Source organism: Tachysurus fulvidraco, chromosome 26 (assembly GCF_022655615.1).
Source record: "Tachysurus fulvidraco isolate hzauxx_2018 chromosome 26, HZAU_PFXX_2.0, whole genome shotgun sequence".
NCBI classification, from domain to species: domain Eukaryota; kingdom Metazoa; phylum Chordata; class Actinopteri; order Siluriformes; family Bagridae; genus Tachysurus; species Tachysurus fulvidraco.
The window spans coordinates 10678782-10705715 of record NC_062543.1 but is presented as its reverse complement, the minus strand read 5'-3'; the positions used below and the strand labels follow the sequence as shown (position 1 = coordinate 10705715).

General features: G+C 38.3%; 2 protein-coding genes across 13 annotated transcripts in view; one reads left to right on the top strand and one right to left on the bottom strand.

Moving 5' to 3' along the window:
- The window catches only part of garnl3 (GTPase activating Rap/RanGAP domain like 3), a 71799-nt gene extending 54819 nt beyond the window's left edge, over nt 1-16980 (top strand). For 4 of the 8 annotated variants that reach the window (XM_027178558.2, XM_027178561.2, XM_027178563.2 and 1 more), the window contains 20 exons: nt 1188-1296; nt 1390-1435; nt 1617-1723; nt 1930-2045; nt 2823-2945; nt 3523-3597; nt 4089-4203; nt 4646-4672; nt 4903-5007; nt 6108-6224; nt 6535-6710; nt 7476-7634; nt 7724-7790; nt 10130-10237; nt 10409-10527; nt 10887-11022; nt 11277-11336; nt 13618-13836; nt 13922-14039; nt 15205-16980. In XM_027178558.2, coding sequence (XP_027034359.1) covers nt 1188-1296; nt 1390-1435; nt 1617-1723; nt 1930-2045; nt 2823-2945; nt 3523-3597; nt 4089-4203; nt 4646-4672; nt 4903-5007; nt 6108-6224; nt 6535-6710; nt 7476-7634; nt 7724-7790; nt 10130-10237; nt 10409-10527; nt 10887-11022; nt 11277-11336; nt 13618-13836; nt 13922-14039; nt 15205-15355 — 2253 coding nt within the window. In that variant the 3' untranslated portion in view covers nt 15356-16980. The remainder of the gene's footprint in view (nt 1-1187; nt 1297-1389; nt 1436-1616; nt 1724-1929; nt 2046-2822; nt 2946-3522; nt 3598-4088; nt 4204-4645; nt 4673-4902; nt 5008-6107; nt 6225-6534; nt 6711-7475; nt 7635-7723; nt 7791-10129; nt 10238-10408; nt 10528-10886; nt 11023-11276; nt 11337-13617; nt 13837-13921; nt 14040-15204) is intronic. The other 4 variants (XM_027178559.2, XM_047809061.1, XM_027178564.2 and 1 more) reach the window with 3 other exon arrangements.
- Nucleotides 16950-26723, bottom strand: zgc:63972 (protein CutA homolog). 5 transcript variants are annotated; one of them, XM_027178567.2, is made up of 6 exons: nt 26495-26719; nt 24738-24814; nt 21996-22055; nt 19389-19434; nt 19221-19270; nt 16950-19100 (listed from the first exon to the last, which is right to left on the bottom strand). In XM_027178567.2, the coding sequence occupies exons 1-6, from the start codon at nt 26561-26563 to the stop codon at nt 18998-19000; spliced, it is 405 nt and encodes a 134-aa protein (XP_027034368.2). In that variant the 5' UTR covers nt 26564-26719; the 3' UTR covers nt 16950-18997. The 5 variants fall into 5 exon arrangements, with proteins under 5 accessions (XP_027034368.2, XP_027034366.2, XP_027034367.2 ...); XM_027178565.2 differs by having other exon boundaries at nt 24666-24814; nt 26495-26714; XM_047809063.1 differs by having other exon boundaries at nt 18987-19117; nt 24666-24814; nt 26495-26720.
- Nucleotides 26724-26934: the final 211 nt, after the last annotated feature.

The window sequence follows — 26934 nt, the reverse complement described above, 5'->3', positions numbered from 1 at the left end:
TTCTGGCTTTTGAAAGCACCTGCGCTCGCTCAAGGCCTTATATCCTCTTTACCGAGCCCCACTTGAACTCTTACTGTCAGTCTGTGTGTATCAATGATGACTGTGAAAAGAGCACATACTGTACTACACATACTACACACACACACACACACACACACACACACACACACACACACACACACGTTCCTGGGAATATATCTAGATCTTTTCAGACACTGTACTGTATATACAAATATACTGTCTAATGGACCATGTGCTAGCAATCATTGTCCACAAGTTGATGAATTACTCATTGACATTAGGCAGATGAACAGACAATAAGTCACATTAGTAACAGGAAGTTTTGTTTCTATTTTGGTCTGTCATGTAATTTTGTAGTTTTGATGGTCTGGACACACTCATGCTTCTGGTCGGACTCCGAAATATTTCCTGGCCACAGCAAATGACTAAAACAGTGAAGATTCTGGGCATGTGCACTAGGCGCCTGACTTTTCGTGTTTCGTGACAACATCCGTACCATCAGACACGCCAGTGGCTCCAAATGCAGTCCGATCAAAGATGTTATGCTTTCCTGGTCAGAACCCAGGAACAAAGTAAACCAGGAACCAGAAACCAGGAACATTTTAATTTTCATATAAATTGATTCAGTATGCTTTGTTTGAGCCATCGGTATATACACAATACCTCAGAATGAAGTGAGTTTCAATAATTAAGGGGGATCTGAGCCATTACACATAATATTTGCAAAATAGGTCTTGGCGTTATGTTTTTATTATTTTTTTTCCTATTATGAAATTAAAGAAGCACTCAGATTACAAAATGAGATGATTTCGCATAGACATTAATTGAACAGTCAGTGGCAATACAACAAACACCTATGGCACTGGGGTTATATTAGACGCGATACCAAATTAGACGCATTAGACGCAATACCAAATTATTAACTGCATTATTAATTATAGCACATTCATTATATTATCGCTTCAAGGAAAATAGAACAATAAAGTTTATTTAGAAAACCAATATCTTTTACTATATCGTACACCCAGTAACTAGGCTTAAACACTGCAGAGTTCGTAAGCAGCAGCCAGGCACATCAGTGATACAGTGTAATGATCAGAAGGGAAACACTACAGTCAGCGGATGCAATATTTTAATATTAATGCATTTTACTTTCGGCCATTTAGGTGGAGAGAAAGAGACACATCGGGAATGACATCGTCACCATCGTATTCCAAGAAGGAGACGATGCCTCACCATCTTTCAAGCCCTCCATGATCCGATCTCATTTCACACGTATCCCTTCACACGAAACAATTAGACGATTTGGACAAATAGAATAATTCAATGTAATGTATTACTTCAATGTATCCTTAACCCAGTTACCAGATATTTTTGCCTTAGTTAGATACAATAGTCAGAATGACAGCTACAGGTATGTTTGTGTTTGAGTCCTAAACCAAACATTTAATTCCTCTTCCGCTTAACACACTTAACAAATATCAGCCTTTGTGTGAAATCACACATACAGTACGTACCTGTTGGGCTTAAGAGGCGATCTTAGCCTAAAGATTATCTGCACAGAACTATTTAATAAAATAATTCACCGTTTGCAGGTTGAAGATTTTCTCGGAAGAGAGCGTGCCGTTGTTCGGACCTCCTCTTCCATCGCCGCCAGTATTTACAGACCACCAGGAGTTCAGGGACTTTTTACTAGTCAAATGTTAGTCTACTCTTCTTTTTTCCTTCTTCTTCTTCATTTTGAACATGTATACTGACTTTGTTTGTAATGTAGCTAGTAATGTAGTCCGATCTTTATATAAAAAGCTTCTATTATATAAAGATTTAGCACCAGAATCATTAAAGCACATCAAGGTTTCCTTTAATGTGTCTCTCATTATTTGTGGCCCTTTGTTCTTCCATCCCTAGTAATAAATGGAGAGAAAGCCACACTTGAGACACCCACTTTTGCTCAGAAACGTCAGCGGACTCTTGACATGCTGATTAGATCCCTGTATCAGGACCTCATGCCAGACCTGCACAAGGTACATGCACCAATTAGCAGCTAATTAACAATGCTCTCTCTCTCTCTCTCTCTCTCTCTCTCTCTCTCTCTCTCTCTCTCTGTGCATTCTTTATTTTGTTTCTAGCTCTTCATTATCCTGCCAAAAAGCTCACTTTTCTCTCACCCTTCCTCTGTCACATTTCACTGCTGTATCCTGCTCTCACTGTAATTTTCCCTCTACTTAGGAGTGTCAGAAATGAGTGATTGGTTCAATATTATTTAGAATATTATGTTCAGTAATTTGTGAAAAAAAAAGAATAAACAGTTTTAGACATATGATAATGCGATGAAGACGATGATGACGGTTAATATTATTATAGACATATTGCTTTATCAGATATGTAGCTCTTTAAGTTACATTTTTTGTGGTGCTTTATTATTATTAAAGCGTTACATTATATTAGTCTTCATGCATTTTTAATTCATGTTTTGTTGTCTTCATATTATTATGGCTGATTCCAGCTGAAAAAATTATTATAAAAAAGCAATTATACTGTAAAAGCCTATAGCATTCCACTCCTGGGGTTTAGCCACTGCCTCTGGGTTTATGAGTTTTAACTGTGGTAAACTTTTAATGCTGTTAAAATGCTAATAGCAGGTTATTACCCAGTGCCTGCTTTAATGCCTCCTGCATGCCTTCTACTGCCCTGTTCTGGATTTCTGCTTTTTTTTCTGGGGTCCTTCTCTAAGACCCGTATTTGTGTGTGTGTGCGTGTGTGTGTGTGTGTGTGTGTTTTCCGTATTACTGCTCCTGTAGGTTCCGTTTTCTCCACAGAACATGTTAAACCGTCGCTCCTTCAGTGACGTGCTGCCTGAATCACCCAAGTCGGCCCGCAAGAAGGAAGAGGCACGCCAGGCCGAGTTTGTCCGGATAGGGCAGGTAATGTACGCATACTACCAAGTAGAGGTCTTCTCGGGTCTAAAGAAATGTACCCGACCCGAAGTGACCCGAATCACTTTTTACCCGAACACGACATGCATTTTTTTTTTTAACCCGACTGGAGCCGAATGTTGCATAACTCTACACTAAAGTAACCAGCCACATGTCGCAAGCGGTCTTGGCAAACAGAGGAGAGGTTGGAAAAGGACTCGAGTCGATGCACACACACGAGATATAGTAGTTCGGGTCTTCTCGGGTTCATTCGGTAAAAACACATTCGTTTTAAATGACCTGAGACTCGATGCCGCTATTATTATACCCGACCCGTGTCCGAGGCACACGTAAAACATTTAGACCCGAACCCGCTCGGGTCGGACCTCGGGTTTTCGGATCTAAGTGGACCCGTAAAGACCTCTACTACCAAGGATCACAGAGCTTTAAACCCTCCTGCAATTATTGTTCATAAATGACTTAAAATTCCAAGCTCGAAACCCAGTGAAGAAACACAGAAAACAAACAAAGTGTCTGTTGGAAAATTGAATGATTTGGCAATTTATGTTTTTCTGTGATTGACTAGGCACTGAAGTTGAAGACCATAGTGAGAGGAGACGCGCCTACTAGTCTAGTAAACACGGGTCTTTGCAGGAAAGAGGTAAGATCAGGAACTGGTAGAAACTGTAGAAGTGTGATCGCTCCTTTATAACACCCTGTTCAGAATAGATGCTTAGGGACAAATTCTAATAAATGTACATAAACCTTTTATGTTCTGTAAAGCACTATATAAATAAAATTCAATTGAAATCTTAAAATTACTGTAAGAAGGATATCCAGTTTGCAGTACAGTGAAGCACATAGCACAGTCAATCAAAATGCATAAAAATTGCTTAAATGCACCTTTTTTTGGATAAAGTTACAGGCATAATTGTGTTCAACAAGTGAAGATATGCTGGAAGGTGTGTGTGTGTGGTTGTGTGTGTATGTGTGCGTGGGTGTGTGTGTATGTGTGCGTGTGTGTGTGTGTGTGCAATGGTATCAATGTAAACAATCTTTGCAATATTATTTTCTAATACAGTCGTTATTGCATTTGAGCACAAATTCAAAACCCACATTAAGATCCGTCACTGGCTTTCTATCCGTTCCCAGCCGTGGGAGTCTCAGTCGTTCTGCAGTAGCTTTGCACATGAAATCGTCTGTGGCGATTCCTGGGGACAGTCGTTATTAGTAGCCACTGACTCAGCCGGGGTCATGCTGTTAGAGGGTAAGGAAATCTCATTATCAGTCACCATTGGTGCACATGCTGAAAATGTAGCATAACACATTTCCTCATCCTGAACAATGAGCCATTCCTAGCCGACAAGGGAGTGTCAACACTTTCTCATTCTAACTCAGTATTACAGTATTACTTAAACACAGCCCTAAATACACCAGGACTGATGTCTGAAGCATAAATGAATAAACCAAGAACTGCTTTCATTGGAGATGGAAATAAAATGTCATTGTAGTTATTAACCAGGATATGAATTCTGTAAAAATGTAGAATGTGTGAGAATATACAGTATGTAGATGTGTACAGATGTCATTGTGTAGTAATATTAAATAGGTTGAAGAATCCAGGTTAAATCTAAATAGGTGACATCTAATTTATTAATCTTGCTTCTTGTGTGTGTGTGTGTGTGTGTGTGTGTGTGGTTTTTTTGTAGCCTCAGATCCCTTGCTTTCCACTGCAGGTAAGATATCATAAGTGCAGGTGAATTAAAAAGCTGAATATTTCATTACTAATGAATTGTAATACATAACAGTTTGAATAAAAGATTATGTTCAACTCAGCAATAAATATTGCATATGAAGAGAATACGGATGAAATCAAAGGACCGTTTCTAATACGGGATGATTTGTGGTTTTTTGTCTCTTTGCTAAGAGATAACTATTTGTTGTGTTATTTTCCATGCCAACGCAGACTCTCCATCCCTGCCTCCGGTTCAAGTGATCGATAAGACTCTGTCCGTCAAACAAATGCATGTTCTCGAACCACAAGATCTCCTCATTACGAGGGCTGATAAAGGTGTGTGTGCGTGTTTGTGTTTTTTGTGTGTATATGTGTGATTGTGTGTACACATCTGTGTGTGTGTGTGTATACACACACCTGTGTTTGTGTGTATGTGATTGTGTATGCCTGTGTTATTTTTTTTGTGTGTGTGTAGGCCTGTGTTTGTGTGTGTGTTTGTGTATACATCAGTGTTTGTGTGTGTGTGTGTGTGTGTGTAGGCCTGTGTTTGTGTGTGTACTGTATATGTGTGATTGTGTATGTACGCATGTGTGTGTGTGTGTGTACACACCTGTGTTTGTGTGTATGTGTTTGTGTATGCCTGTGTTTTTGTGTGTGTGTGAGTCTACACACCTGTGTTTGTGTGTATGTGTTTGTGTATGCCTGTGTTTTTGTGTGTGTGTGAGTCTACACACCTGTGTTTGTGTGTGTGTTTGTGTATACATCTGTGTTTGTGTGTAGGCATGTGTTTGTGTGTGTGTGTGTGTAGGCATGTGTTTGTGTGTGTGTAAGAAAGGTTGACTAGGTGTTAAGATGCTCATACACACACACACACAAACACAGGCCTACACACACACACACACACACACACACACACACACACACACACACACACACACACACAAAGGTTTACTATATTTTTTACAAGCTTATTAGAGGGACAGGAGTAAAAGTTCTCTTTAGTAATGGTGCTAGTAAAACCCCAATTCCTGCCAACTTCCTGTTTACAGAACCTACAATTTCATTAGGGATATCTTAGGAAGACAAGAAAACGTAGTTAGTATAATTTATACAGGTTTACTTAAAAAGCCAGCGTGTATCGACTGAGCATAAATAATTGTGATTCAGTGCAGAATTGCGGTACGTGTTTTGGTATGTTGAGTATTAAGTGATAATCAACAGACCTGCTCTTCAAATTGAAGAAAATCAATTGAGCTTTCTGTAACGAGGAACCACTGTGCCTTGATTTATTGCCTGGCTGTGTTGGGCTCAAAACATGACAGCAGTGTGTCTTCTACAATCAACATCAAATTGACATAAAAACAGCTTGTTGCATGTTGCGAAAGCGATGCGGTATAAAACGCTATAACCTGCACGTGATGTCGCTTGATTTTCAGGGAAAGACGCTCGTCTCTACGTGTACAAACTGAGCGCTCTCAAGCGAGGAATAGAGGAGCGGCAACTCGTGCGCACCAAATGTGACAGCAGAGAGAACAAACTGGAAAAAACCAAGGGTATAAGAGACTTCGTCTGTACAAACCAATGTATAAACTTTTAAGGTGTGAAATCAAGCCATGAGTCATGTTCTTAGTGGTTAAATAGAAAATTCTGTCATTTGTTATCTTCTTATGTCAAATAGCATCAGAGGCACCCAGGATATGAAAATTTGACAGTATTTGACTTTAAGTATCCTTCAGGTCAGGGGTCTGTTGGGTTAATGCAGCATTAGCATCATTTATTCACAGTATTGTTTACAAAACATCTTATTATCATGGGCACTCGTAATCCTTTTCTCCTTGGTTTTTGCTGGTTCTGTCACTTTAGGTTGCCATTTGTATTCCATAAACACCCACCATGGAGTGGAGCTACGCATCGTGGCAGCAATTAGGAACAAGCTCCTCCTAATAACAAGGAAACACCCTCGACTCGACTGCCTCAGCTGCGTCAGCACAAGCATAGGAACGAGTGATTCCCCTATTGAGGAGTTCCAGTATATCCGGGTAGGAGAGGATGAAAATGTGCTGTATACTAATCAAGTTTGCTTAAATTGTATACCGTGCAATGTTTCAGCCTGATAACCAGAAGGACAGGTAAAAATAACCGTTTGTGTGCATGCACAAACATGTCTAGACCTTCCAAAAAGTCAGAAAACCCATTATTTACATTAAATCCCAACTCCATACAGCCATTCCCTGGAAGCCTTTTGAGCTCTCACCAGGTCAGCGCTTGCTTGGAAAAACAAAGACGCTTCCTGATTGATTCATAAAATATGATTGATATTATGTTGGCCAGAAATCCTGGGTTGATTCATGACGCAAGCTTCTAGATTCAGCGTCCAGATGATGGAAACACTGACTGCATTGCGTCTTACAAATGAACGAGGGGTCTTGTATGTGGAGGGGGATCCAGCCCTAGACCTGCGGCCCCAGTGTTAGTGGACTTTAGCTAACACAGCAGGCTCACTAGTGAAATAGTATGGTATGGAAAGGCAAAACCCTTCAGTCCTAGTGAACTGCTCACTAGACCGTTAGAGACGTCAAAACTTCCCAAAGGAATCAGAACTAAAAACTAAATTTTCGGCAGTTCACACGTAACCCATAACTGTTATCATTTGTTGTGTATTGTTGTCTAGACTGCTTTCTTGAAAGCCAACATCGACGTCTGTTAGCAAATCTTCATGTCTGGCGAAGCTGAACGAAATATGCCACGCTGTGCAGGAATTACAGGAAACCATTGTTTGTGTTCCCTGTCTGTGTGCGACACAGGAAATCTGCTTGTGTGATTCTCCGGTTGTCATGGCGCTGATCGATGGGCCAACAGGAGAGAATGATCACATGATCTGCGTGGCATACAAACACCAGTTTGACCTGATCAATGAGAGCACAGGGGATGCCTACAGGCTGCACCATGTGGAGTCCAATCGGGTCAGCAGCACACACACATATACACATGTGTACATATGTACAGCGTGTCAGCTGGCACATGGCTGATTGTCTGACGTGTTTGTTTGCAGGTAAATTTTGTAGCGGCTATAGACGTGTATGAAGATGGAGAGGCTGGGTTACTGCTCTGCTATAACAGTCAGTGTCTGAGTTCACTGCCATGAAATGATCACAATTATAATAATAACACTACTATTACTATTACTACTAATAATACTAATAATGCAATAATCTACAACTACGTTTACATCACTAAAATTTGGCTTTATATCTGACTTTAAATAATATACTTGCTTAAAACACAAGTGCTGTGAGAATACACGTGAAGGAGTAGAATTCTTAACTATTTAAGAATATCGGCTGTTTGAATGACGTTTGTGAAGAGTACAGTGGTGTGAAAAAGTGTTTGCCCCCTTCCTGATTTATTTAATTTTTTTGCACCTTTCTCACACTGTAATGTTTCAGATCATCAAACAAATTTAAATATTAGTCAAAGATAACACAATTAAACACAACATGCAGATTTTAAGTGAAGGTTTTTATTATTAAGGGAAAACAAAATCCAAACCCACATGGCCCTGTGTGAAAAAGTGTTTGCCCCCCTTTGTTAAACATAATTTATTATGTATTTTATCACACCTGAGTTTAATTTCTCTAGCCACACCCAGGCTTGATTACTGCCACACCTGTTCGCAATCAAGAAATCACTTAAATAAGACCTGACTGACAAAGTGAAGACCAAAAGATCCTCAAAATATACACATCATGCTGAGAGTCAAAGAAATTTAGGAACAAATCATAAAAAAGGTTATAAAGCCATTTCTAAAGCTTTGGGACCACAGTGAGAGCCATTATCCACAAATGGCAAAAACATGGAACAGTGATGAACCTTCTCAGGAGTGGCCGGCCGACCAAAATTACCCCAAGAGCGCAGTGGTGACTCATCCAAGATGTCACAAAAGACCCAGCAACAACATCCAAAGAACTGCAGGCCTCACTTGCCTCAGATAAGGTCATTGTTCATAACTCCACCATAAGAAAGAGACTGGGCAAAAATGGCCTGCATGACAGAGTTCCTAGACGGGCAAAAAGAACATACTGTAAAGGCTCGTCTCCGATTTGCCGATGAAGACATTGGAGTGGCCGAGTCAAAGTCCTGACCTGAATCCTATTGAGATGCTGTGGCATGACCTAAAAAAGTCGGTTCATGCTCGGAAACCCTCAAATGTGGCTGAATTACCAAAAGTGGTTGAAGAAATGAAAACCACTGAACCAGCAACAGGGTTGCAGACACCCAAGACTTACCAATGAGCATGTTTGTGCCGCAAAGGCTAGCTTTTCTGGTCCAATCCAACAAAAGAGCTACTAAAGCAAAAATAACTGAAAAAGTGCCTGTGCAGAAGCCTGTCTACTGCTGAGAACTACAATGTGAACAAAACAACTTGGCCATGGAAGAAGTTGGACTGGCCATGTTTTCTTTTACATCATGTTGTTGGCTGTTTGTGTAGTTCTTGCCTAGCTGATTAAGCAATGGATCCAGGATGAACAAGAAATATCTGGCAAACAAGGAGGTTTGAGGAGCCCAAAAAAATTGACTTAAGAAAATGTTCAGCGCTTTTAATTTGCACATTTCATGTTCTAGTTTTATTTTATAAAGGATTGCAATTGCTGTTTTGTCATAAATCTGCACATGTTAACTCGTAATGGCTAAGTGAACAGTGAATTTTTAAATATCAACTGAATCTGAAACTTTTCAGTAAAATTCTCCAGGCTTTACACACCTGCATTTGATCAGTTCCTGCATTTATTTATTTATTTTTGGCAGATGGGGAGTGTGCTCAACTCTATTCTTCGGCTGATCCACATACGGACATTTAGAGACTTATGCTAAAGCTATGCTAACACTGAATTGGCTCTAAGCTTTGGGTAGTTGTCATGGTGAAAGATGATCCTTTGCCCCAGTCTGAGGTTATGTGCTTGGTCACCCCTCTGTCCCATACCCTTCTAGCTGAGTTATTGCCTTTTGGCTGATGTCCAACTCTAGGAAAGATTTCGGTCGTTCCAAACATTTTCTAGTTCACATGATGACTGTACACCTGGGACAATTTAACATTTTGGAAATTGTTTAATACCCTTCAATGCCCAGATCTATGTCTAAACACAGTTTGATTCTAGACATCTTTGCAGGGTTACTTGGACATGCACTGTTACTCATAGGACAATATACGCACGGTCATTTTAATGTGCCAAAATGGACTCTGTCCAACTTCCCAAAACAAAATAATCAAAGCAAACAGGATGCTCAGTTTGTAGTGCCATAGCCAAGGGCCTGAATACTTATCCAAATGTCAGTCAAGAGATGTCAGTTTTTGATATGGACTTACATTAGCAGCTGAATGAATGAATCATATCATGAATGACAACATTAAGAAGATGAATGTTTCCATTTCTAATACCTTCTAGTTACTTACTTGCAGATCTCTGCGCCTATAAGAAGGTGTGTCCATTCAATGGGGCCACACCTATGATTCAGCCCAACTCTTCAGACTTTCACTTCAGCTGGAATCAAATGCCGAATGGTATTGGTAAGCGACTGAAATTTATTACGTCTCTTCATAGGGTTTTACGTCATTTTTATGCTTCCAGAGACGGACAGTGTTGTATATCCCCCATGCTACAATATCGCTTACTTTCTTATGCATTCATTATCGGAACGATTTAGTGATCTCTGTGCCATGTCCCTTCCTGTGTTCCAGTGTGTGCATTCCCCTACATTCTGGCCTTCACCACTGACTCCATAGAGATCCGACTGGTGGTCAATGGAAACTTGGTTTACACTGCTGTAGTCCCAGAACTTCATCTGATTGCATCTAGGGTGAGTGTAATAGTGATAGACCAACTCGAAATCTGTAGTCTACTTAAAAAGAAATAATTATATATACATTGCCTTACATTAATTTATCAATGCAGAATTTACTAATGCGCCCATTAACTGCGTCATGAATGTCACTGTGAAGTCCATGTAATCTATATTTTTCTATTTTATTTGTTAGATTTAATTACTATCTAGCACATTCTATGACACAAATCAGATAGATCAGTTATAATGACTGTTTTACATTAGATTAGCTATAATAATCGGTGTGCACCGAGTGATGATGATCAATAGTAAATGCTGACATTGCTGACATCATATGCCGCTCTATTGATTGCTTGTTTGTTTTGCCCCTCTAGTCTGACATTTACTTCATATCATCAGCTCCAGTAAACTCTGCCTCCAACTGTAGCTCTAGAGACACCAGTTCCCAGAGTTCTCCTCAGACTCCAACAGGCTATGAGATGCCCATTTTCCCCTCACCTCTTGGAGACGGTATGTCTTGTTTCATTCATGTTTCACTGTCAACAAAAGCATGGGGAAATTTTAATCAGTGAATTTTGATGCTTGTGTGTTCGTCATTCATTATTTTCACACATTGGACAGTATGTTCTTCTCTTGTCAGTGTCTGCATTGTGGTGGAGTGTATGCTTGTGTGTTTTAACGAAATGCGTCTTTTGTTCTTTCTCAGTTTGAATAATGTGTGTGATATGGGTTGGTGTAATGCTTTTTTCCGTCCCCTGGTCCAGATTGTATTCGGATCCCCTATGGCACCAAGCTTTCCCTCTACATGTCTAAAGATTCTGAAGGTACTGAAGGGACTCCTGCGTTTGCCTGTGTTACCCAGAATGCCTCACTAACACAGACACTCACACACACACGGCCAAGCCTTCATTATTCACAGACACGTGCTGACTGGGCTTTGAGTAGAACTCCAGTAAGCACAACGTGTCTTTACTCATCGTGTACAATGTGTCTTTCTTTCTTTCTCTCTACCTTTCTCTACCTCTCCCTCCAAACTAACGATTCTAATGATTTAGAGAGGCATTGAGGGTACTTTGGTACTTTTATCAATCACCTGCACCTGACATCTCTGCATCATGGGACAAATCTTCCCATCTATTGTTTAACACACTGTGACATTTACTTTTAATCATACCATATTAATATGTTAATATCATTGGGCATTCATATAGATATTTCCTGGTCCATGGTGCAGAAACACAAGACAAATATGTTGTGTATATACAGTATACAGATATTGTATATTGAGTACAACATATGTTTTCACCTTGGGTTTGGGTCAATACACGACTGCTTTCAATAGTGAAATTGTTGAACTGACTGCAAACATTTCTTAACCGTAACAGTACAGATATCAGTAAATATTAAATAATTATATGTTTGAACCCTAACCCTAACCATTTGCCTGTGCATGTGTTAAAAGAATGGCAGTATTACCACATGGCCTTAGTATTTTCAGGTTCTGTATGGCATATTGGTCAAAAATGCAATGCCTAGACTTAATTCTAACTGTTTTTAATTGTTTTTTTTTTAGTCTAGCCTTCAACATCAGATATAAACTGTTTAATGCCACAGTTATTCTAATGGCACTCAAGTCAAATGTACGTTTAAATGTACTTGCAGTAGACCTACCTATAACCTACAGGCCCTACAGATAAGTGCCTGTTTGCTACATAGACACAATCTACTTATTATTATTTGAAACATAGGGCTGTATTAAACTATAAAGGTGGATTACATTTTGTTGGAAGACTGAGAAATGCAGAGCTTTTGGAAACTTTGATGCCAAATATATACCATTCAGAACCTACAGTCAACTCCAGACATACAGGAAAAATGTCCTCCTGGGATGGAGATACTTTTCAGTTACTGAACGGAATGCATGAGTACATATATGATTCAGGAAACAATCCTAGGGTGAAAGAGTGAAGTAGACTAGTACTCAGGAGATGGTGACCTCTGCTGGTCATACCCACTTACTGAGACAGCAGACACCATGACTCTGATTTCTATGATGTCATTCGGGCAGGTTCCATTCTGTCTGTTTTAGGTTTTTATATTCATCTTAGAATATTTAATGGAATTAGTTTTAAATCTGTATCGAATTCAGACATTATACTGATTCATACATGGTTCAAACGCCCCTGCTTACACAACTCCACTTGACTATATACAGTTATAGAAAGAACCTTATTTATAATTACACTAACTGGTGTCTCCAAGATGAGGATAGGCTTCCTTTTAAACTTTGTCAATTTATTCAGATTTTTTTATATTTCGGTAAAGCTGCTCTTGAGATTGTTAAAAAGCTCTGTACAAATGAATTGAATTGAATTTAGGAAGCGCAGTAAACTATATTCTCTCTGTCCCCATTGCGATGGATGACTAAAGGAATTTTGCCTTTGCTACAACTTGTTGCACAACAGGAAATCACTCATGGCCGCTTTAAGTTTATGTTCTGTTCATAAGATATTTTGGAGCTGACTGTGTTAGTTTGAGGTCATGATCTGTTCCTGACCTTTTTTCTCTTTAGGATAAACTAAAGTGTTATTGATGTCTGCTGACTGCTGTCACTGTATGACAACAGGTCAAGCAATTCATTTGCAGTGAATGTGGTATAGATGTTTATTATTTGTTTTTTTTTTTTATTTATTTTCCTTTTTTTTTTTTTTTGATGGAGTTCATCCTCTTCTTTAACTTCACGACTTTATAGTGGATGTTATTTGACTTCCCAAAAAAGGAGTAACCTTGAAGTGACCTCTAGTGGTTATAAGGTGTCATGCTACATAAGTTTGGACAGAATGGGAGCGGATAATAGTGTTCGAATGGTGAAGAGGTCTCTTTAAATTTGTAACTTTAACAAGAAAGAGGGAAAGATCTGGATAAAAGCTTCTCAAAACAAGAAACATAGTAAGTCTAACATAGTAAAGGTTTCAAGGGAATTCAGAGCTAATTTCTGTTTACTTTCTGCAGCTGAACATTTTTTTAAAGCTTTGCTGAAGTGCCAGAGAAGAGAGAATTGCAATATCTAATGCCGTTGTCCCTTTTGTTCTCGTCTTATCACAGGCGAAGCTCCTTCCAAACACATCTATAAGATCCCACTCTCTAACCTAGTGGGGCGAAGCATAGAGAGGCCACTTAAATCACCATTAGTCAGTAAGATGCTTATGGGTGCAGCACCTGGAGTGATAGGACCCACCACCGTGATCTCGACCACACCCTCTCTCTCAATGTCTCGCATGGAGATCAAAGAGATCGCCAGCCGAACAAGGAAAGAACTGCTGGGTGAGATCTGTATGTGTGTGTGTAGGTAAACCTCTACAGTACTAGTGAATAAGGTTCTTTGGTTGATCCTCCGTCCTTCTTCCAGGTTTAGCCGAAGAACCCAGCACCAAGTCAGACAGTGGCTCCACGAAACAGAGGAAGACAAGCAGGAAAACAAAGGAGGAAGAAAAAAGGAGACCAGCAGGGATCGCCAGCACTGAGCAGTAAGTCACATTTCTGAGGTAATGGCTGAATCAAAAACAACTCCCTACTTGTTACTTGTAGGAACATTAGGTGTGGTTTGTGAACAAGTCTCGGAAATGGTAAAATAATTGTCTGCGAAATTAAATTGATTGACTTAATAAATTAACTAGATTTAGCTAATTAGATGAAGATGAATACTTCATGAAGTATTAGTCTTGGCTAATGACAAGAGGCTAATCCAAATATAAACAAATCTTCCTAGTTTAAACTAGCATCATTTCAACATAACTCACTTTTTTGTCCTGTGTAGTCCACTTAGGACACTTAACAGGCTATGCTAGGTAGCTTGAATGATTAGTCATCTTTGAGGAAACTTGTTTATTTATTGTGAGAAGTATGATCACAGGTAAACAAATATATAGAATGTTCTACACAGTAATATGGACAAGCACAGACCCAATTTGGATGTAGCTCTGTATTTATTTGAGATCTGAATATCTGAAGACCTCATTCTGTAGCAGTGCTCAGTCTCCAAACTGTAAAATAAATGGTTGTCATGGGACGTAAGCTTATCTCCCCGTCCTAATATTAAGTGCCTTGCAAAGTGTTCAGTCCCTCTGAACTACTCCACATTTAGAATTGTTACACCCTGTAACTGAAATAGACTTAATTGGGTTATAGATCATGAATCCACACTAAACAGGCCATAAAAATAAGGTAATGTGGGGGAAAGATGACTGAGTGAGTATTCAGTTGTGTTAAAGGATAATGTACTAAACAGACAGCATCGGTTTCCTGTCTGACTAAATGTGACCCATCAGCTTCAACCAGTCTGATCGTTCTCTCAAGTCATTTCCAAGTAGAAACAGTTTTTCTGGCAACAAATGGTCAAAGCCATGTAGTTCAGTCACTGAGATTTCATGTGTCATTATCTGTGTTTAAGTATCTGCAGGACTTTTTGTATTATGCTTATGCCTCATGAAAAGTCACTTGCAGTCAGAGAGAAGTAGTACAGTAAGTGTTTAATACAGCTTTATTTTTTTTTATAAAAGACAGAAAACAAATGAAATAATGACGTACTGTATATTTAATATATTACACATGTAATCCTGTCTAAAAACACAGCTATATTGGATGCAGTGTGTAAACAACGTTTTTTAAAACAGGATCTGTCTAATCCTCCAGAGTCGGGTTGGAGTGTGTCGACGGCGACATCGATATTCAACGGCATTGTTCCTCTGGCTCAGAGGCAGAGCCCCATGAAGGTAGCCCACCCCTGACCAGCACTTTAACACTCTCCGCATCCTTCGAAGAGGAAATTCTAGACCTGAAGTGATGACAATCCCGCAGTGTGTCTTCTGTAGCCCCTTCCTAACTTTACCTGCGTGCTAATTGTTGTTTTTTATTTGACATTTTGTTATTTGATTTATTTTTTTTTACTTTTGTATCTGTCCACATCTACACAATGTGATGTAGAAATGGAACCACAAAGCTTTGCACCCGAGTGAGTTTACAATAACCAGTGTGATAGGAAGGTTACAATGCACTGTGTGCGCGTGTGTGTACTGTACGTGTGTGTGTCTGCTCAGTGAGACTCAAGCTGAAATTAGCAACAGTCATAATATCAAAATGCTGTAAGGAAAAGAAAAAGCTAAGCTCTGGGATAAGAATTTGATTTGACTTAATCCTTTCTGAAGTAACTCACAGGGCCTCAATCAGGTTTTAACGACTCTCGAAACCCCCAATGATACCATAGCCATGGAACACTTAAGGTCCTAGCTTATATTTCCAGGTCGCAGGATGAGTTCCAAAGCATAGCATAGCAACCAAACCTGAATGTAAATCTGAAGCACCAAAATCAGATTATCTGTCTATTTATCTGTCAAATTGCACACTTATTATTTCAGTTAAAAGATAGAAACTATATATATAAAATGTTATACAAACACACAAATCCTTTCTTAAATATATTTAGTGCTGAAACATTAATAAAGGATATCGGTAAGTTACTGTAAATGTTATGTTACACCCAAGTTAACAATCTTGACCCGCACACCTTTTGCAAACAGGGCAGAAGTCTCCCACAAGTGCCATTTTCCTACTACAACTCCCATTAGCAGCGTTATATCAGACTGGACATTGACTACATCTCCCATGAGGCAAGTAGTTCCACCTAGAAACCACTACCTATAGCTGTTCCAATTAAGCGGAGACAACAAACTTTGTTTCATTAGCACGTGTGATACTATGAAAGTGCACTCTTAAATAAAATAAAAAAAAAAGGTTTTTGCCTCTGGATTTAAAGGGCTCCCGAACACCTGCATGCCTCCCTTAAAATCAAATTACAAACTGAAAAAGGGATTTTGTATACTGAAACCTTAGAATTAGAATTTGATACCTTCACAAGCCACAGACAGTTTACATAGAAGGGAATAATTCATATAAATGTCAGCTAAGGGTTTAAATTCAGACTATAAAGAAAGGAAGTTCGATAATTGTGAACTGGTAACCTATGTTTATGGCCCGTGAAACATTGGCATACATAGACATAGGAAAGACAGTGCTGGAATCGTGTTACGCTTAACGCATGCCCTCTCTTCATTTTTTTCTGACTCTGTATTCGCCTCAACAAACGTAATCCTAAACTAGTAGTAACCTGATTGAAAAACGAAATTGTGCGACTATTTTTTCTGCACATATAGATCGTCAGTGTATTACTGTTGCACTGCAGTTTTTATCCTTGCCTGTTGATTAAAGGAGTGAACAGTGCTTTCAACTGACGGAAGATGTTTCTAGTTTTACATTTTTGTTCTCTTCGCCTCCGGTCCCTCCGTTTGCCCGATCCGCGATTGTCGTTGTTTTCACAGTGGGTTTTGTATTTGAATCAATATTATCTGTTTAGACTGTCGCTGAATCTGTTGCTGATATTGAAATTAAAACAAAAAAAAGAAAAAAAAAAAAGAGTTAAAAAAAAACAAAACAAAAAAAAACACCAAGTGTCTTAAAAATTGTATTGCCATTGTTTTTAATGCCAAGTACTACTTGTAAATGGTTGTGTTTCAGATGTGGCCTCAAACAAAACTATTATTATTATTATTATTATTATTACTACTACTACTATGATTATTATTTGAGCAAGTGCTGTAGATCACTGCTGTAGTTCGTATTGTTCAATAATATTAAATAAATATTTATGAAATTTAAGTGGTCAAAGTTGTGTGTTACCAGATTTCATCTGAATTCATCCAACGCTCAGTTGTCGTATAAGTGCATGTTGCCGTTTATTTAATGGTGGGGGAAAATGCATACAAGTAGACACATCTGATTGTAAATCACTGCAAGCCTACAGAGAGCTCCCCGGAAGTACACCAGCAGTGGCAGCTTGGTGGACCTGGGATTTGAACTAGCAAACCTTGTCCAACACCTTAACCACTAGTCTATAAAGATATAAATATAGAAAAGAGCAATACACCTTTAAGACACAATGTACAATTCAATAAGTATGAGGACGTACCTCTGGAACTCTAATGAGAAAGAGGATGCAAGTATTTTACCCACACACTAATGGTGAGGGGGTTAGCAGCTAAACTTTCTCCAAAGGTAAGCCACTAATTCTAGAAGTAGATAACACTTCCCTGTCAGGGAACTTAAAGTCCTTAAACACGGATCCTGTTTCTGATCCTTCACCGTTACATTTTTATGCAGATGCCATCTTTATGCCTTTGTTTTATCAATCCACATGCATAAGCAGCAGTTGTTTGCCAATTGCAACTGAACTTCGACAACGAGTTTTTTGGTCAAACAAACAAATCAAACAAACACTCAATGTTGGCTTGAAACAAAAAGAAAAATAAAGAAAAGGATGGCTGTACAGAAAACAGTCCCCATTCCTGAGTATGGTTAAGGATTTTCTGCATGGGTATGTTTACTCATTAACAATGGAAACCTTGTTAGAATAAATTGCGTTATGGTCACCATGGTTTCAGAGGAAATGAAACTCTCCCTGAATCTCCCTCTTCCAAGAATCTATGATTTAATTTACTAGAAAGTCAATGATCCAGTAGTTTACAGAATCAGGCCTGACTTAAAAAACACTTAAAACCGCTGAGTTGAAGAGCAGTGTCCAGTACACAAGAGAAGGCCAAGGACTCTGGAGAATCTGGAAAGAATCTCATTGAGCATTATAGGAGAAGACTCATGGTGCATATAATTCATGTTGGAAAAACTGTATTTACATGTTTAGCATGATGGTAATATGACCGGGAGAGTCTGTATTTTCTTTTTAGCTAGCCGGGGGTGTGCGTCAGTAAGAATAACAGTCCAATAATCCAAAACCAAAAGGGAATCTTAACACAGGGCAGGCAATAATCCAAGTCAACAAACAGTCCAAATCCAATACTGGGGAAACAACATGGGGCAGGTGGAAACATGAATGAAGCAGACAGGAAGCAACGCTGAAAGGTTCTCTGGAACGTTGCTGAAGAAACCATGAATGTAAAAGGTCTTAGTCGACAACCTAAGTTTGCTGAGACATGGCTAGGGTACTTACTTTAGCATTATGAGTGAACTTGTAAGAGCAAATCACTACAGCGTTAAAGCATAAAATAACTCTGAAGACTCTAATTGTGAGGTTAGTTCCAAATAATTGGCTGATGATTGTAAGAAAGTGAAGATGGCCTACTTTGGAGCATAGTCTAACCTGTAGCTCTGTATCTATGTGAACTCTGTATAGAATGGATAACTAGTTACATTTGGTGCATGCTTTTGTTAATTCCGTGTGATCTGCACTAAAGAAAGGTTTACAGAGTGATGTACAGCAAGTGCAGGTCTTCATTTCATTCACACACTCTTTGGTCATTAAAATAAGTAATATGTTTGATAAAAGAGTCTTTTTTTCATTTCCTCTCCTCAATTATATAGCAACCTTTAAAGACCAGAACTATGTTCTCTAACCATTTGACGATGGACAACAATTGGGTTATACATCAGGAACTTCATCATCTATCCACCTGAAGTACGAGTCACTTCCATCTTGAATGGGAAAACTAAGGATTTCTGGAGTATGGTATGGATGTATGGCTCTAGATGAACACAAAGACTGGCATGAAAAATCCAAATAACATTTATATCTTTAAATTCTTGACACAATAGATCTATTGCACAATAAAAGTGTCTTTTTAAATAAAAGTAAATTCACTTACTTTACTGACTCAGTGAGTCGCTGAATCATAGACGTTCTGGTCCTCACCAGCTAAGAAACAAACATGTATTTCTTAAACTATGTTATTTCTATTTCTTTAGGGCAAGTGAACGTTTATGTTCACGTTCATCCTCAATTAATTGTGATAAAAGCTTAAAGTTTGACACACCAGCAGGATTTCAGAAGCATCTTGTATCTCCCCATTCCAGTAGAACCTAATAGAAAAAAATATTTAGTAAATATCTATCTACATTTTAATAATTGGCTATGTTTCTGATTACATTTATATATATATATATATATATATATATATATATATATATATATATATATATATATATATATAAATGTAATCAGAAACATAGCCAATTATTAAAATGTAGATAGATATTTACTATGAGTAACATTTGGTCAGCCGTGTGTATGTATGTATGTATGTATAAATATATATATTATACACACACACACACACACACACACACACACACACACACACACACACACACACACACACACACACACACACATATACATACATATACATACATATATGGCTGACCAAATGTTACTCATTTTATATAGCTGAGCAGTTAAGGGTTAAGGGCCTTTCTCAAGGGCCCTCAGTGGGAGCTTGTCAGTGATTGGATTTGAACTCTCAACCTTTTGATCTTTAGTCCAACATATTAACAACTAAGCAACAGATGAAAGGAAACACTTCTTGAGATGATGCGAGAAAGAAATCCTAGTCTACAAAGACACTTTAATTATCCAAAAAGCAGCTGCCCGGCTTGTTTTCAACCTGCCAAAGTTCTCGCATACCACCCCGCTGCTGCGATCCCTCCACTGGCTTCCGGTAGCTGCACGCATCCGATTCAAAACACTGATGCTAGCCTACAAAGCCAAAAATGGACCAGCTCCCTCTTACCTCAAAGCCCTCATCATTCCTCGCACTGCACTCCGCACCCTCCGATCTACCATCACTGCTCGACTGGTTCCACCATCTCTCAGGGTAAGAGGCAAGTGTACTACAAGACTCTTCCCTGTTCTGGCACCAAGGTGGTGGAATGAACTTCCCCTAGAGGTCCGGACAGCTGAGTCACTGGCTATTTTCAAGAGGCGGTTGAAGACCTACTTATTCAGGAAACACTTCAACTTGCACTTCTGTCCTTATCTTTTGCATTTAAAAAAAACAAACAAACAAAAAAAACTTTGACACTTTTTCATTGTAACTTTGAACAAATGTTTTAAACTCATGGTATCTTAAGTATGTAACCTAGTGAACCAGCATTAATGTATTCAATGTTAGAGATTTAAGCACTTATGTACGTCGCTCTGGATAAGGGCGTCTGCCAAATGCTGTAAATGTAAATGTAATTAAAAAGCGCACCGGCAGTTGTACTTCCTGTAGCAGCCAATGTTGTTCAGCCTTCCAAAGACAATGATGGTGTGACAATGACAAGGAATGACTGTTTATGTTCTGTAAAGCTGCTTTGAGACAATGTCTATTGTAAAAAGTGCTATACAAATAAACTTGAATTGAATTGAACAATGATGGTGACTTCTACACCTCCTTCATCACCACTTGGTTCACTGCAACTATAAGCTTTAATACTCATTTCACATAAGCTTAAACCACAAGTTTCATTTATTAGACAATACTAAGTACAGTTTGAATGACGAGCCTTCATTTGATCCAACTAATCCTCTACTGTATCCAGTGATGCCTGGTTGCTGCCGCTGTTTGTTTTGTTTTGTAACACTAGAGAAGCATCATTCTAATCTTATACTACGATCGGCCTAACTCTGAAAACTTTTGTTTATCTATGAAACACAGGAGGCCTCGGCGTGTTTCTGCTGGATAATTGTTCCTAATTCTCTTGTCCATCTTTATACCATTGGTAAAATGGTACTGTGTTCTGTCTTGTACTGTCTTAATGGATGGAGCTATACTATTAGCAACATACAGAGAAATAACACAATCCCAACACAGTTACCCCCACCCCACAACCATATGCAAATAAGTTCTTTTTTTTTATTTTTTATTTTAGATGAAATATAAAATGTAAAGTGAACAGTAGCAGCAAGTAAAAACAAGTAAATACAGATTGGAAACTGTACCATGGAAGTTACTCCTGAGTAAGGTATGTTTCCTCCCTGCCGTAATGTACCTGTGAGATGTTGTATAGTACGTTGTACAGTCTTATGTCCTCCTCCCCTTTCCCATCACCCTACAGCAGCTAAACACAATCACGTAGTTTAAACTGATTGAAAAAGGTCCGATTTATCGATCTGAGGGTGAAATTGTAGTGTACTACGAGAATGAGTTTGATTGTTGCAGTTCTTTCAGTCAGTGCCACACCTCACCATTATTGTGTACATGGAGTTTAAAATTATTTTTATAATATTAAATTATTATTGTTCAAAGATGTTATAAAACTCTACAGCTAAGACAACAACTTACAATTCTGTACAACACTACAAACTCAGCCAATGCAAAATAAATCTAGAAATAAACAATAATAAAACTTCCTAACTCATAAGACTTACAGAAAAGGACACTGCAAAAGAAATTTGCCATCTTAGCAATTTGCCAACTTAGCATATCAAAGTTATTAAATATTTACCATTATATGTTTACCCTGAAACGTATAGAACATTGTTAATCTTATTTATTGACATTTGTCGTTTCTGTTTTCACGTTCCTCGACCTTATATTGCCTTTGTGTGAGATGTAGTGTGTAAAGGCTATTAGAACAAAAGGTCAGTCTGTTCTTACATGGTGAATGTAGGAGGGAGAATAGTCACACACGCTGCCATCTTTTTCTGCATGAGGTGTCTGAGGGAGCAAGAATATTATTTAAGATTATTACTTTTATTATTCATTCAATCACTATACAGAAAAAAAAAAGAAAGTTTAATGTTTGAAATTAAGTTACTATTTATCTCTAACATTTACATTTATTTAATTTAATGATCAAGACTGAGGTGACGGTGATGAGGTAAAACTCGCTGAGGTGATATGAGGATGACATTGAACAGGAAATAATATCAATGTACATGACTCATGGGATTGCTGTGGATAGAACCACTTGGAGACAAATCACGCTGTCTTTGAACTGCCATTGTGTCGGTCAGCTTCGTGGTGAACATTTGAAGACTTCGGCAGGAAGGAACTAGTGTTAAGTCTGTAACAATCTCAGAAATGCCGCTGACCTTTTAGTTCCCCAGGAGCTCTTGGATGCACAATTTCACTCGACTATAAACTGTTGTAGAAAAGACATTACTTACATTTACATTATTTCCTGTCCAGTGTCACCCACATTAGAACGAGGTTCCTTTCTGAATCTGGTTCCTCTCAAGGTTTCTTCCTCATATCACCTCAGTGAGTTTTTCCTTGTCACCTTGTCCAGTCTTGATCATCAGGTATAATATTAGAGATAAATAGTAACTTCATTTTAAACTTTAATATTTGTATTCTGTTTCTATACCTCTGCAAAGCTGCTTTGAGACAATGTCAGATGTTATACTGTAAATTGTTAAATAAAATTTTTTTTTTAAATTTGCAGTTGGAAATAAGTCGAATTGTCTTTTGTAAGATTAACCATGTGAACTGATAGTGCCTGTGTCTGAGCAGAGAGTATTAAGCAGTTCTAAATGCCGTCTGTGTATAACCGCATGCCAAGTCAAAGACACCAGTGTTCTCTCACCCACTTGCTCTCTCACACACACACACACACACACACACACACACACACACAGCCCGTTTGAATGCAGCATATTATTTTCTTACCTCACTAAATAATGGAATAATGTTTAGAAGTAAATATAAATAACTTGAATTGAACGCGCGCACACACACACACACACACACACACACACTGTGTGTACTGTATATATTCACATCACGAGGTGTACATTTGTATGCATCCCTTGCACATGACAGCCTACACTAATGAGATTTTCCACTGAAACAACGCCAGTCATTCTCAGCCGCACATTTTTGTCCCTCCGAAAGAACACTATAATGCCGTAGAAATCAGATAATGGTTTAAAAATCAATTTATTTTCCAGCGCTCACATTACTGTTTTATGTGGGCTGCTTTAAATCCTATGGTAAGTCAATTCCACGGTTAGATTCTTACTGGATTCAGTAGGTGTTGTGTTGACTTTAACACACAAATGACAAATTCTAACTTTTTTGAATTTCAATCCATTTAATAGTTTTCAATTTCTTTTTGGAATTCATTGAGACTACATGTGCATGTGCTACATGTGATGTCAATGCTAACAAAATACCAATCCAGAAACCAACAAATTACTGCACACACACTCATTAACAGTGCTACTGTACTCATTTCTTCATACTCACGTTCATATATGTAACCAGTTATTGTACTGTACTCGTATGCGGAAATTTTAAAACATCGTGTCAATTTATTTTTCCTCAGTTTGGTAAAACTAATCTGAGACTACCTACCTACATTTTTTTTACTTTTTAAAATCAATTTTTATTTTTATTTTGACTCGATTGTTATTAGACGGTGTCCTGTTTGATTGCGTATGATAGTGTAGGTAAAATATATTTTGTGTTTGTGTAACAAAACAATAAACTCACTGTAATGTATAATGTAAGACTATTACAATAGAGTTAACAAGTGCATGCTCTGTGCAGCGTTTTAAACTAGTTACTGCAAACAACCCATAAACTTACAATTTTTTGTCAAGTGAACACAGTGCTGCTAAAAATACACCAACACAATGACATCAAACTCTTTGCCCAGTGCTCAACAACACCGCTCTAAGAATTCTCAAGAAAACCATTATCGGCTTCCACCAGGCAGGGTGTGATCATTGGATTCATGCTGTTGGCGCCAGATTCTTCAGTTCTGACAGAAGTAGAAACTGATTTGGACTTCTGCTACTGTAGCTCATCCTCCTTAAGATCTAAGGTTGGGTTTCTGTAAACTATTCTGGCTGTTCTCCATTAACATCTTTCATCAACAAGACATTTCCATCCACTGCGATTCAATAAACTCTAGAAACTGTTGTGTGTGAAAATCCCAAGAGATCGGCATTTACAGAAATAATCAAACTGGGACCATCAATTAAAACCAATTAGATTCAATATTTCCCTGCATTCTGATGGTTGATATGAAGTTTCATTACCTAAGGATGATGAGCCGTATCTGTATAATTTTAGCTGGCACATGATTGGCTGATTACAAAATATATAGAAGTATTTATTGTGTTACATATACGTATACGTTTGGAGGTTGGGGTCAGAGCGCAGGGTCAGCCATGATACAACACCACTGGAGCAGGGCAGGTTAAAGGCCTTGCTCAAGGGCTCAAGCAGTGCTGAGGCTTGAACTCTGATCCTCCAATCAACTACCCTGAGCCTAAAGTTTAGTGTTTCATTTTAGAATGGTCATATATGTGTGAGTACCTGCCGATATCTTTAGCAATTTGCTCAGTAGGACAGTTGATGAGCAATACAGAATGATGTCCGGCGAGGTACCTGCCGGTCAGTGCTGTATACATCTGAACAACCAACATCGACATGACTGGATACAGCATCATGGTCAGGATCAGTGTCTGAAACAAATTATTCCAAAAGGTTATCAAGTATATTGTTCAGGACACAGTAACTGTAGTAACAGCAACCAGTCGTTATGATGTGTTTATGGTAAACACTTGTTCTGTGCATAGGGGATATTTCTTTCTTGAATACTGCTGTATTGTTTTACACAGCATACTATAGTCACCAATCCTCACAATCCTACAGACTTGTTGAATGACAAACAGCATATTGCAAATAAATATATATTGTTTACACATAGTTAAGTTAAAGTAAAAGGGAAAGAACTGCTCATGATCTGTGTACTCTCTCATCTGAAGTCATGGACCTGTATGGCTGCCAGTGGGACTACTTTACTTTGTTTTTGCTGATGATGTGACTGCTGATAAAGCATGAATGAAGTTTTTGTTTGTTTATGCATAGTTTCAACCAGGAAGAAGTACTAAACTAGAAGCTGGAAGAGCAACACTGGGGAAGAAACACGGCATCTGGTGATGTCTAGGGATTCAAGACTTCAGGCAGTTATTCACCGTATAACTTCATCATGTCACTGAGTTATTCATCACGTCACAGAGATTCACTGGATTTGCAACCATGAAGTTAAAAAACTATTTAACTATTATTTTAAATTAAGAATATTCTGTATGCAATGACACAATACCAGTGCATATACTTAACAGGAAACATAAGAGTTTTTCACACTTGAAATAGTTCCCCATGGTGATTGTAAACTCCAGGTAAACAGACATCGTTTCACATTTCATACTGGGGATTACTTAGGTGTCTGGTCCTAAGCATCTACAGTAGCCATAGCATTACAACACCACATTGTTTCATGCTGTACACTTGTGAGACTGCAATGCATGGTTATCACCACAAAAGCAGTGTTAATCCTGCTTCAGAGAAGAGTTTCATAACCCAGGGTAGAAATCGTTAATCTTAATTCCAAATAACAAATGTGAAACTTTCCTCGAACTTTGGTTAAAAGTAAAGTGTGTAATAAAACATATTTGTGGCTACATTAAACTTTAAGCTGAGAAGATTCCATTTGGTCTAAATGACAGATGAACAAACACAGTCATGCAAACCACCAACAAAAAGGAAAGCGTGTCACCACCAAGTGTGTCACATGAAACCAAAACACTTTAAATACTGAAAACTAAAATATATTCTATTTTAGATCTCCCCCAATGTCTATCCTGCTCAGAAAGGCTCACTGTAACACAGATTTTTTTATCTACTAGAAACCGCTCCACAGAAACATTTCAGTCCCTTCACAAGTCTCTACACAGATGTTTCCTGTACTAAGTGAAGTGTAAATAAATACTGTATGCAAATTAAGGAAGAAAAAGTGGGGACAAAGAAAAATGTGATAAATGTAAATTTCTCTGTATAAATGTGTCTGCCAAATTCTTATAGTCAGGTGTTCACTACATTTGAACCGTTTAGTGTATTTGCAATAGATACAAGTTTACAAAAAATATGTTTATTAGAATTTAAACAAAGTAGCGAGAAGTGAGATGAAATGTAGTGAAAGTGACACAATTCTGTACACAAGAGCACAGTTCCTAAAGAAAACATACACCATAGATGATTTCTGACGCCATAACCATAAGAAATGTTTGTTTGTTTGTTTGTTTGTTTTTGACCTAAACATGCACGAGCTGCCATACACAATAAGTCTGGAAGTCACTTACCCAGAAAATGGTAACACTTCGAGCTCTAGTGATGTTTTTAGACATTTGATCCGGACAAAACCTGTCCATTCCGTGTCCTGAGTTTCCCGTGGTTGATTAGATGTAAAATAAAGAGTCTAGCAGCAATGTTTACGATGTTTACGATGTTTCTATCCGACACGTGCAGCAGTTACAGCGCGGACTGTGACTGACAGGTGGCCGAGAGGCGAGTCGAAGCTGATTGGTTCCCTGTTTATAAGCCGGAAGTTAGTCGGTTGTTTAGAAAGTGAGTGTAAACTTCATCACTACAGACAAAACAAAAGTTTCTAAGGTACTCAAGTGTGTACAGTAAAGTGATAACCTTATTGCAGAGGGTTTATTTTAGGTTTATTTTGTTAAATCATCTGATTCTGATAAACGGTCATCTGATAAATCATCTGATTCTGATGTCTCATTCACTT